This window comes from Lethenteron reissneri, chromosome 15 (assembly GCF_015708825.2).
Source record: "Lethenteron reissneri isolate LAM-NWPU_2019-01 chromosome 15, ASM1570882v1, whole genome shotgun sequence".
Classification (NCBI taxonomy): domain Eukaryota; kingdom Metazoa; phylum Chordata; class Hyperoartia; order Petromyzontiformes; family Petromyzontidae; genus Lethenteron; species Lethenteron reissneri.
This window is the reverse complement of record NC_083793.1, coordinates 5,679,641-5,692,592: the sequence shown is the minus strand read 5'-3', so window position 1 is coordinate 5,692,592 and position 12,952 is coordinate 5,679,641. Positions and strand designations below refer to the sequence as shown.

Here is a 12,952-nt window from a genome sequence, read left to right as displayed (position 1 = left end):
ACTGCAGGGATTCGTCTTCTTGGTTCTTTCGGTAAAGTCACGTAGAAGGGAAATAGTAAAATAATACAAATAAAACATAATAAAATACAATTCTCACGACGTTGTGGCCGAAGCGTTGTGGTCGAAACGTTGTGAGAATTGTATTTTATTACGTTTTATTATTTATTATTTGAAAGCAAGTTCAATTCCCCAATCGTGTTGCAAGCGTAATTGTTCAAGGCCCCCCCAGGTTAGGCTACGGCCGTTTGTGTTGCAGTGGCAGCAGCGTTAGATGTGGGCCAATGCCTGCTCAGCATTCAGGGAATTATTGCATTGGCCAATGGGATAAAGGGGCTTACGTGCGTACGACTTCATTGCCATGAAGTCGACTCCAGCTTGGCAAATCTGCTGGACTGTGTCTCCCTGTCAAGTGTAGCCAATTGAGGCAATTGAATGATCGGTTGCTTTTCATGCGGCAGACTCGGCATCTGGCGGGGCCCTCTGTAAGTTCAGACCCAGATGCGTTTGGCACGCTGTGGATGGTCCTCGGGTTAATTTTTCCCGAATTATATACGGCGTCCTAAATTAACAAGAAGGAGTCGGTTGTTATTTTTTTTCCCCGATGTATAATGTCCATTCGGGGTTTAGTAAATCGTAGCCAATTTCTATGGCAGTTGCGTTCCTGCAGTTTTTCTCATTTAAGTTGCACGAAGCCACAAGCTCTTGACAATATAACTCGGAACTTCTGTCCAATGTGCATGAATGCTTACATATGTAACTCCCATGGCTGAATAAAATTGAATTGCATTCTTTACTTGCTGTTACATTGTATGTATGTATGTTCAAATTATTTCGCACATACGTAGCCAACCGTGCGGTAACATAAACAGGTTGCTGTTGTAATTTTTTGTATTAATTTGTCTTAATCGTTCATTAATCTGGGTTGTTATTATGCCAGCGGTCCTTGTTATTTTAAGCTAGATGCCTTGTATTTTATATATTTTCCACAGGGAGAAGTATATAATTGGTCAGGGATTATATACTGTGCAAATATATCTCAACACACTGATTAACAACACTGCCTCTAGAGTACTGCAGAGTATTGTGTTCATTGTTGCGTGTGCACCACACTGCCTACGCCGCATCGTCGCCAAATAATCTGTTCACGCGGTTTCCCATCTTCTTCGCCCAAAGCGTGTCCGCAAATATACATCGAGCGGAATATCTTAACCTCTGGTTGTCACAAAATGCCGAAATACGAATTGTCGTCACTTCACGATTGTTTTTCCCCTTCCGCATATTGCGATAAGAAAATTAACGTTTTATGCGAGCGTCTGACTCGCAACGGCGCCTTGTAGCGGCGGCACAGTTCGGATAATCGATCACCACGACATGGAGACAGCCTGGGCGCTTGCTAAGGCGCAAGCGCGTGATTGCTACGAACAATAAAAAAAAAAATTAGTTTTAAATTAAAACCAGGATGTTCTAGAACTGTATATTGCTGCAGCAAGACAAGTTTAGGGTTCCGGTGCAAATGCCAAACTAAGGACACTTTACCAAACGTCCTCATACTAGCGGGAGAAACGTGGTAAGCCGTGTTGTGTGGCCTCGAAATATAATTAACCAATTCACTTGGTAATGCTTCATTGGCAGTGGCTCACAAGAACAATTAACACTGCGTTGAAAGGAACCAAATATGTAATAGGTGACGTTTCAGGCAATGGGCCTTCTTCATAGCACGTAAAACGATGCTCGCTAAACACGTTATCCTCGCGGTTATTTTCTCTCGCCATCGCTATCATCAAGCAGGAGCCCGTGTTTAGTCTGGACGCGCAGCACATGGAGTCTGGTCGTGGCCGATGCCCCTATGATCCTCAGCAGAACACGGTCTCCCTGATCACAGGTACGGAGCCTGAGACCGGCGACCTACACACACACAGTTCCTCCCTGCCACTCTTCACAAGCCTCAGAGCAGCACACTGACCCTACAGTGGAAGGCACAGACTTATGACGGTCTCCAGTATCGAAAACCGGTTTTTTAAGTCCCATATTCAATGCAACGGTTCGTCTTCTTTTCAATTTAAAGTTTTCGTGACTGCAGGGATTCATCTTCTTGATTCTTTCGGTAAAGTGACGTAGAAGGGAAACAATTAAATAATAACAATAAAACATGATAAAATAATTCTCATGACGTTTCGGCCACAATGCAAGCAACCGTCCTCAGGTGAAGAACAGGTCTGTCTGAAAGACAGCGTCTGAATGAACACCACCAGGCTTGGAAGCGTATATTTAAGCTGGGTTGGAGGGGGAAGAGTGCCTTGACAAAATAATTTGCATATCAAGAGGAATTTAGCATATTTATGGGAAATGCAGATATGGGATTAGTCACTACTTGTGAAATGCGTAGGAGGTGGAAGGGGGGTTTCAAAGTCATATTATGCCCGTGCATTATGCAGGATTAGCAGCATCAAAGGGAGGGGATAGGGGTAGCATTAATAAAGGGAAGGAATGTTAATAGTATGTAGCTGCAGTAACTAACTGCAGTAACTAACGTCTTCTGCTTAATTGCATTGAAAATGTGCCGTGAGCTGCGCGTTTTGAGATGCACTAAATGTACATTGCTGAACTCTCGCAGAGAGTAATGAAAGATTATGGCGGCAGTGTAGAGCGCTGAGCTGTCAACGCTGGAAAGCCGAGTTTAAATCCAGGCAGCCATCGCTGATTAAGCTTGTTTTCTCAACTCAAGTGAGCTGATGGCCTCTGCCCAGTCACCAGTGACAACAGCCTCTGGAAGGTGACATTAAAGAACTATTTCTGAGGTCCATTCAATTGCCACATTGGGCAGACTAAGGGAGTCCATGTGTTGGCGTCTAGGCTTAGAGTGTGAATACGCTACGTTCAAGAATTCAGCTTAACGCTGGGGGAGGGGGGGAGCGGGTGGGGGGGTTCGAAATCGGAATTGAAACCCATGGACCCAGTGGTGCTGGCTAATGCTCTGGTGTTGCCGCAGTTGCTTTGGCCACGCAGCCCACACATCTGTTCGCCATTTTATTTTAAAAGTGTGTGGGGGGGGGGGCAATTAAACACCGCGCACAGAATATAAAACCACGCGGCAGTAACAATGGCAACAACAACGACGACGTTTCCGATTAAATTAAATCAAGCCCGGGATAACACGTTGAAATGGTACGTTTTTTTCCCGTCGGAGGAAATGAGGACCAAAATTATATTTTTTTGAATGCGTGAAAGATCTCTTCTTGGTCATTTTAGGTGAAGTTCAGATGTGGCAGTAACGCTGCACTGGACGTGGCTGATTTCCATTACTTGCAGAAGGGGCATAAGCCGGCGTTCTGGCTTTGTAACGCTGCAATGTGTGTGTCCTATAGCCATGGTGATATCGCTCATAACCCGACGTCAAGAGGAAAGAGTGATCGATCTCACGTGGTGACCGCTTTAGAGTTGTCCTCATCGTTGCACATATTCATGGTTGGATGGAATCGTTGACAAAGGAGGGAGGGGAGGTTTATTGTTACAATAATTCGTGGTGAAATAATATTGCCTCAAGCGCCAAGGTTATTCCCCCAACTGTTATCAAATTAATTGCTAAACACTTACGTCCACTTGTGCAGATGGTCGTCTGTTTTTCCAGGCTGGAACGTTGGCTGTTTCAAGACCGTTGAATAATGCATTTGGTATTCGAGTATTCTTTGTTTTTTATATAGAGCAAGGCCATCATGAAGGCGGTTATAGTCTGCCAGTGGGAGGCGATGTTGCGATGTGGTTTTACCAAACTTAGTGATTTTCACATAATTGTGCTAATTGGCCACATTTGGACCGTGCCGCTGGCACACGCGACCTTCTCTTAACAAAGCAAACTCATGTATAAATAATGTCACGTGATCTTCAACACCCATAACAACCACCGCAGATGGTGCATACTTTCTGGTCGACACGCCCTGCAGTGTCGCGTTGCAAGGATGGGCCAACGGAATTTTTTGCAACCGCAACAAACGCCACAAATCGATAGCCGGCTTCGTCGGCCATTCAACCGCCGGTGGCCCTGAGCCGGCGAATTGCTTCGGTGCCGCCGTGCACCGACCCCGGAGTGCACCCGCACCGCGGTTTGTGTCGCTCGGCGAATCGCGGGTGTGGATTTCTCTCTTACAGTTGCCACCGCCTCGCACGCACGCACGCACGTTGAACTTCTTTCGCGCCGTACGTCGCCAGCCGTGCTCACCCAACAACCGTCGCCGACGTGTTTTGCTCGCAGACGGCCATCTGTTCGCCGGGCTCAACGTGGACTTCATGGGCAAGGAGCCCACGTTTAGCCGCAGCCTGGGCCCGGGGAACTACATCCGCACGGAGCAGCACGAGGCCAGCTGGCTCAACGGTGAGACGGCGGTGGCCGCGTGACCCACGCACGGCCGATTCCTGGCGGTGCCCCGGAGAATCGTCGCTCGTGCACGCGCTGCTGCCGGTCTGGAACCCTTTAACGCGCCCTGATTGGCGTCAGACAAATGATAGAATGTGCACAGTGGCAGTGCATTCCGCTAAAGCTCTCGTTTTTAATTTACAGTAATGAGTCCGAGGGTCTATAACCACTTGGCTATGTTCCTCAGGCACGTAGTGCCTAGCGACCTGTTTGGCGTAAATGTAAGCCCTGGGGCCAAATCGCACAGAATGCACGCAGTCCCGTCAGATGTCAGGAGGCACAGTCCCGTCAGATGACAGAATGCACGCAGTGGATATCAGAATGCACGAAGTTCCATCAGATGACAGAATGCACGCAGTCCCGTCAGATGTCAGGAGGCACAGTCCCGTCAAATGACAGAATGCACGCAGTGGATATCAGAATGCACGAAGTTCCATCAGATGACAGAATGCACGCAGTCCCGTCAGATGACAGAATGCACGCAGTCCCGTGAGATGACAGAATGCACGCAGTGGATATCAGAATGCACGAAGTTCCATCACATGACAGAATGCACGCAGTCCCGTCAGATGACAGAATGCACGCAGTGCCATCAGATGTCAGAACGAACGCAGTTCCGTCAGATGTCGGAAGCTAAGCAGAGTAGAGCTGAGATAGCTCGCAAAATGGTTGACCACCATGCATCACAGTTGTTATAGACTGCGGCGTTACGTGTTGGGCGGAAGAGAGCAGTGCAGCAAAATCTACTGTTGTACTGTGCTTCTATGCGCCTTACATCGATGCTCCCCACCAAGACCAGCAGGTGAAGTTTGGTCAATAACTCCCACCGCCCACAGCAGTTGATTGGCACAGGATCTGTACGCGTACAATGAGTCGATACATATCTACGCACGAGCGTTGTATATAGTTCTAGATTTGAAGTTTTCGTGACTGCAAGGATCCATACTCTTTGGTTCTTTCGGCAAAGTCACGTAGATGGAAAAAAAAAAATAATACAAATAAAATGAATTTAGTTATTTTCATTTTATTATTATTTTGTTATTATGTTTATTTTTCATCTACGTGACTTTACCATTGTATATAGATTAAATATTTGTTAAACAAATAATTACATATTCTTAAACCTGTGAGTTTCACAGATTGCTTTGTTGTTATTGGATGTTGGTTTCAAACGTTTAATTAAAAGAAAGGAAATTATTTTAAAAACAAAAACCCCACGAAAGTTGTCTGTTCAGTTTAGTTTCATTCGGTGACGCGGGTGAGTAACATGCAAGTGGGCAGTGGAGTACTTTACATCGCTCATCACGCGAAAACACAATGTGCAATGCCATTTCTGGTGATTACAATTCACCCCTAAACATTACCTCTCTGGGTGTCGTATGAATTGACAAGTGCCATTTTTTTTTGTACCGAATGTAAAAGCTTGGTTTTTTTCGTGACAAATCCCCAAAGGAACAAACAAAAAAGTAACGCCCTGCTGAGATTTCAAATATCGACTGTTTCAACCCCAGTTAGCATTCCTCTGCCAGAGAAGCATCTCGGCTTTCGAGATTGTTGTCAAATGTCGCGCGGAGATAAAGAAGGGGAGTGTGCGAAGGATCAGCGTGGGCGCAGAGTGGAGGTTGAAATCTCTGCAGGAATGCGCAGGTGAGACGCGCATCTGACGGGGACCTCTGTAAGCTCAGACGCAGATGACACGCTATGGATGGTCCTCGGGTTAATTGAACTCGGAATGATAGAGGACCAAAACAAAATCAACCACGCGCGATCAACTCTCACGGCACGGTCAGCTCTCGTGCTGCCGATGGCAGACTTAAAAGAACGCTTAAGGAATATGCGAACAAGCAACATTTAAAACGAGCGGGGGGAGGGGGGGGTAGCGTGCGTAACGCGCGGAGTGCGTGACGCTTTTCAAGATGCGTTTGTCTTCGGACGGAGTTCATAATTATCGGCATGGAAGCTGACAGGTTAGCTCTGAGGCCACAAGACCTTTTGCATATTTGCGAATCGTGAAGTTTTGCTCCCGGTTTGTGCCGTCCACGTTTTTGGCAACCACTTAATCAAACGTGGGCCGGTTTTCTCGAGGGCAAGTCCCTAACAATAATAACGCAACTTGATACCCAAGCTGTATTCCTCCTGAATCACGTTTCAAAGTGTTATGGCGAGGTCATGTTACAGACGAGGCTGACGGATGCACGGAGCTAGCGCTTAAGCGCTTCTTGCCTTTGTCGGAAAGCAACTAAACATTTTAAATTCTCAAACGTTTTGAGAAAAAAAATCAATTGGCTGCTTTTTGCTATGCACTGCAAATTGTGCGTCTGTCCGTTCGTTCATCTATCTGGTAGTCCATCTGCCCCAGATTGCATCGCTTACAAACAAATACAAAAACACTGAACAAATGACGACAAAACCTCCCACACCTACGCTCGCTCACCTCTACAAGTGCCCAGATTTGTATCTTTTCTGTTACGCAAGATTTTCCATGACATACGGATCTATTCGTCGTTTTGTTTAACTTTACACTGAGAGCCAGTGCGATTAGCGTGGCTGCGAGCATTTCGCTATCGACGTGTGCACCTCTGGCGAGTGTCCGTTTGTGGATGTGGTTGCATTTTTCTGAAACCCCTAACAAAACAAAGGAGGCTCCCTGAATGGACTGGCTTGCCAGGTTGCTTTTATGAGTCGGTATTTTTCATTTAAGCAGAGGATAGCCCACTCGGCTATGTTATTCTACGTAAAGGTGATGACCAAATTACCCAGAATACACCCCAGTCTCTTTCGGATCTCACAAGCTAAGCAGCTTGAGCATGGATCGCACCGTGAATGTGCGAATCGACCACCACAATGCATCATATTCTATATAGCGTTGCGCGGCTGCATTGCGAGCAGCAGAGAGCAACGCAAACAAAAAACAAATCCAATGGTCGTAGCGTACTTCGACGCGGATCACCGTCAAAATAACCGGCGCGCTGACCGGCGTGGCGACGCGGGGCCAAACGTCGCTCACGATTTGACGGACGATTTGGTGGATTGGGTGCAGAGTGGCCCGCGACACGTGCACGCTTACACGGCAAGGCGTGCTTAATTGTGTCTCTTTTTTGTACGACGACAGATCCCAAGTTCGTGGCAGTGTTCGCGTTCCCCGACACGAGCAGCCGCGAGGACGACAAGGTGTATGTGTTTTTCCGCGAGACGGCCATGGAGGCGAGCGGCACAAAGGCAATCTTCTCCCGGGTGGCGCGTGTCTGCAAAGTAAGGGGACAGCTTCCCCCACGAAGCTCTTCAATCCGATATCAGGAAGTCGCCGGGGCTGCGCGCTTTTAGATCTAATTTTCTTGAGAACTGCTTTTTTGTGTTTAGTTTGATGCCATTTTTCTCCCCCCCCCCCTGATTAGCACTTGTCGGATACGTACGGTGCAAAAGAAGTTCAACATACATGCACACGTGGAAAAATATCCTCTTTCGTTCCCTCCCTCCCGTTTCTTCCTTTTTTAATCCTCAGCTGCTCCTCTCTCTGATTCGTGGCCTCCGAACTCTGTCGCCTCGCTGCTGTCGTTTCTTGCGCCGTCTCCCTTCTACTGCTTGCTCCGTCTTTCGGTCTCCACTCCGTATAGTTGGTTTCGTCTCTCGCCTCTCGTCAGCCTTTCTCATGACGCGGCCTCCTGCCCATTTCCACTGGATTATCTTTTGCTTTGAGGACAACAGCATCCCTGACCCCCTGTTGTTGTGTTCATTTTCTAATTCGTTTTGTGTGCTCCTAAAATAATTCTGTCCATAGTCATTTAACAAACTTGTAGCTTTAATATTTATGAATCAACATCTATGTCTGCGATAAAAAAAAATTGGGAAAAATTTCAAATTTATTAATCAGTAACATCACCGTGACCTCAAAAAAACATAATCGGCAACATTTCAGGAAATGGTCCTTTTTAATAGCAGAGAAACAATGAGGCCAGAGAGTAACAATGATTGTGGAGACTGCACTTAACACCATGAGTATTACATTTTTCAAAGATGTTATGATTAATAGTTTTTGATTGGTACGCAAATAGTTAGCCATTAGTAGCTACTGAGTACCAGAAACAACCATTCGATAATAAATCACACTTAAGTAAACTCAATTATGTTCAACGTTTAATTAGAAAATGTTGCTGGCACAATGCATTGTGGGAAGTGTTGTTCTTTTGAGGACACACAAACAAGGCCCAACCCTACCCTGGCAATGCATTTCTTGGCTCAATTAACCTTGCAAGAGAAGGAATTTAGCTGCCACGCATTTCTGAGGCAAAGAACTCTGGGAAATAAAATGTGGAGCAGAGCTAGGAAACTAAAAACTTGCGAAATGAAACATTCCACATTTTAAAAAAGTCAAGGCATAAATGCAAATATCCTATCGACTTTCATTGGCTCTGCCCTCAGCACGCACCTGGGAACTTTAAATTTGCAGACCTGATTGTGCTGTGATTCTGATTTCCAGGCGTCATAACCATGGTGGAGAAGTTTTGATGGTCTCAGGCCTGTTCACCAGTTAACAACGAAAAATGTCATATTGCAAATTAGCCGCAGAGAATATATGTGTATTACAGTGCTAATGTAATGACTCGCAAAACGTTTATATATTTTTATAGCTCAAATGTGGTTAGGGTAAATGAGTAATGCAAAATGAAAGCTGTCGCCGCATACTTAAACACGCGAAGGCTCTCTGGCTTCCAATAAGTACTTCACGCTTAATTTTTGTTTGGAAAAAAATCTATTTTTTCTGTGTCTCCGCCTATTCCCTAATGGCAAATCACAGCCACAATACGGATGCAGCTGAGCTCCCTTTTATTACTCGAACCATGACAAAATGCACAAGGGTATTTTTGAAAGCATTCCAAATGTTGCAGTTCGTCTGCAAGTTGTAGCTGAGCCCTGCTTAAGACTTTGATTAAATGACGGCAGCCACCGAAGCCAGGCGTGCGTTCGCCGATCGTGGCGACGTGCCAGTCCGGCCTTGCCGTTTTGCCGCATTAACAAAACAAAATTGCCTCTCTCACCCAGTGGCTTCTTGGCTTCGTGAATTTGGAGTTGTTCTTCTATTCGTCGGGTCAAGGCGCAGCCCTGCGATTGCTTGCTCACGCCGCTGCTGCCGGAAGGGCCTCGGGATGTTAACTACCTCACCTGGTGTGCAGGAGGTCGTGGGTTCGATCCCGAACCTGACGCCTGCTGCTGTATTTTTGAGTTTGCGTGTCTCTCTCTCTCTCTCTCTCCCTGGTCGTGTGGATTTTTTTTCCGGGTCCTCCAGATTTTTCCCCTCCACATTTCGAATCAACACGCATTTAGAGTATTCGGCTGCTATAAATGTCCACACGGTAAGCCACTTTGTTGAGCTATCATTTGTGGCCAGGTTGCTTCTGAAAAAAGAACTACTAAGCTCAGTGAGCCTTACCTGGTAAAATAGAAAAAAATAGTTTTGAGTGCAGCGTACGCGGCTGGCCATGGAAGAAGTGTGAGCAACCACACTTCACCCGCCCGCACCGTGGCGGCCCCCCTCTATTGACTAACCGCGGTGGACACATTTACACTGCCGCGTGTGGCAGAGGCGGGCGGATTGCATAAACTTGCCGCGTCGTTTCACCTGCCGTGCCGGGAGATCAAATCGAAACCGGCGACCGCCGTGTGTCAAGTCAATTGTGCGAACCGTTACCACCGCGGCAGCATCCTTCGTTTTATTTGTTTTAATTCGTATAATAACAACCCCCCATCCACCCCCCCCCCCCCACACGTGATATGTTTAAACGGAGACGCTAACACGGGCTGAAGGCTTTCTGTGCTTTGATTTATCAAGAGGACGGGGTTCTGTGTGCGGTCACGGCTTTCAGCGCCCCGATTATCTACGTTAGGCGCGTTGCTGAATTTATTGTGCGGAGGGCAAAAGGGAGCTTATTGTGCTCTGGGGTTAACGAGACGCTTTTGTGGGAGGTGGCGTAACACTGCCTGCAATGTTTCGACACGTGAAATGTTACGGCTGGGCAGAATTTCTAGCAACTAAATCAACATGAAATATGAGCCAAATAGCCCCGTGCTGTTTATTTAACAATTCAAATGAGGGTACCCGAGAATTTCACAACTATATAATGGCCATAAGTCAGGCAATATTGTTTTTTAATGTTGAAATGTTGATTTTTGTGTGTTTGGTTTCAGAAATGAATTGCATTAATGATTGCAGAAATATGTCGTCGGCGTATGGAATGCCGTGGTAATTCAGATACGTGTTAATATTAGTCGTGGAGTAATGATTGATTCCTTTAAGAAATTTTTGTTATGCAGTATAAGGAATGAATATGGCATTGAATGCAATTCATGTATGCTAGCACATGTGTATGTGTGTGTGTGTGAATGCTGTACCACAGTTTGTGTTGCCTCCGAAACGTCGTGATTTAAATTAGTTTTTTTTTCACCTACGTGACTTTACCGAAAGAACCAAAGAGTATACCACAGTTGTTGAGGACACCAAATTAACATTTTGTTATTTTTTATTGAGTTTAATATCGAGTGGTCATCATTCATGCAGAATGCATCTCACGATCGCCGAGGAGCCACAGGCGAGCCCAAGCTCTGCAGTCCTCTCTTTATGTTGTCACGTTTCCAGCCAATTAACAAGAGGTTATATATTTATGAGTTTTGGTAATGTATTGAGAAGGCGGATTTGAATGAACATCATGAAATAAAGATGCAAACAACTTCACAACGTTAAGCGGCACGTTTTTGCACCCAGAAAAGAGCGTTTTCCATCGATCGCGTGCTTAATGATATCAGAGACAATCGCGATGTTTAAAATCCTCCTCAACGCGAAGTTATTCTCTCCTGCTTTTGGTTCGCTGCATTTGCTTCCACGTTCTCAGTTTTTCCTCCATTTGACCGATGATATATTTCATTGTGATGTGCAGCGCCTTGAGTACCAAGTTGCAATGCAGAAAAGTGCGCACAGAAGCAAGGCTCCCTTCTCCTCTAACCCAGCTTAAATATACGCTGCCAAGCGTGGTGGTGTTCATTCAGACGCTGTCTTTCCGACAGACCTGTTCTTCACCTGAGGACGGCTGTTTGCGTTGTGGTCGAAACGTCGTGAGAATTGTATTTATTATGTTTAATTTTTATTATTTTATTATTTCCCTTCTACGTGACTTTACCGAAAGAACCAAGAAGAAGAAGCAAGAATGTTATGCATGCTCGGAATTACACAGAGAGACGTGCACCAGAGAACAAATGCGTGTCAGAGACATCATATCGACTGTAAAGAAAAGTAATTGGGCTCGGGCAGGGCACATTGCAGCAAGAGGATGATGGCCGATGGGCGAGATTGTGAAGGAATTGCAGCCGACGAAGTGAATGAGCCCACCAGGGGAACCGCCGTGGTGGAAATTAGGTGACGAGATCGACTCTTGTGCAGGCGATGGATCGAACCCGCGACCTCCTGTATACCAGGCGAGGTAGTTAACATCCCGCCGCCGCGGTGCCCCTGTTGCAGGCGATGGATATTGTGAGGCATCGTGACGGCATGGGGAGGCCTTCATCCGGCAAATGGATACTTGACAGAAGCTAATTGTGATGATGGTATTGATTAAGTCATGAGTGCAAGTCTGCGAATGCTTTTAATGTACCGTTGGACCAATTTTCGAAACAAGAGGCGCAATTACTTAATGTTGACGCCGTACCCTTATTTTAACACGCGTCCCAAGCACCGCACACTCTCGTGATCAGCTCTTGAAGCGATGCGCCGGTGGGCGATGAACAGCAGCGCTTTGCCGAGGACACTCCTGTGTCCATGCGCCGAGGGACGGCAGTTCCCAATCATCAGAGTTCAACCCAAGGGGGTCTGTGCAATTGAAACTCAACATATGCCCATTGTTTGGATCCGTGTCCTTCAAGCGTCTCCCTTAAGCCCTTCCTCTGGTGTCTTCTTTATCTCGGTTTCCTGTCATACACTCGGGGCCTGGCCTGCCTGCCATTTGTCATCTCGCCCCCCGCGTGTCTCCTCCCACTTGTTTACGCTCACCCGATTGAGGACGGCTGCTTGCGTTGTGGCCGAAACGTCGTGAGAATTATTTTATTTTGTTTTATTTTCATTATTTCATTACTTCCCTTCTACGTGACTTTACCGAAAGAACCAAGAAGACCGATTGAAGTAGCTAATAGGCACGCGGAGATTCACCGACCACCTATTTCTATAGACCTGCTTTTTTGTGGTGTTTTAAAAAAAAGATATATTTTTGATGTCCTTCCCACGCGCACCACCGATGAGCGCGGTTGCGCCACGCGCGTTCGACGTACGCACGTGCTCACGGTCAATCGAAATTGATTCTGACGCGTCTCGACGCATCGGCTTGCGTGCGCGAGACTCCAGTCACTCGGGCGCACATTTTACCGGGGCCTGCGCTGTGGGGGGACGTTGCAGACGCTATCGACGTTGACGTGGCGAGCAAGGAAATTAAAAGCACCGAGGATTGTGAATGGAAACGTGGCCGTCAACCACGGCAACGTCTCAGTTCGCCGAGGGTGGCA

General features: G+C 46.6%; 1 protein-coding gene across 1 annotated transcript in view; it reads left to right on the top strand.

The window, feature by feature from the left end:
• The window catches only part of LOC133342623 (semaphorin-3D-like), a 51,385-nt gene that overhangs the window by 11,011 nt on the left and 27,422 nt on the right, over positions 1-12,952 (top strand). The window contains exons 5-7 of the mRNA XM_061551891.1: positions 1,789-1,882; positions 4,250-4,369; positions 7,524-7,663. Of these exons, the coding sequence (XP_061407875.1) occupies positions 1,789-1,882; positions 4,250-4,369; positions 7,524-7,663 (354 nt within the window). The remainder of the gene's footprint in view (positions 1-1,788; positions 1,883-4,249; positions 4,370-7,523; positions 7,664-12,952) is intronic.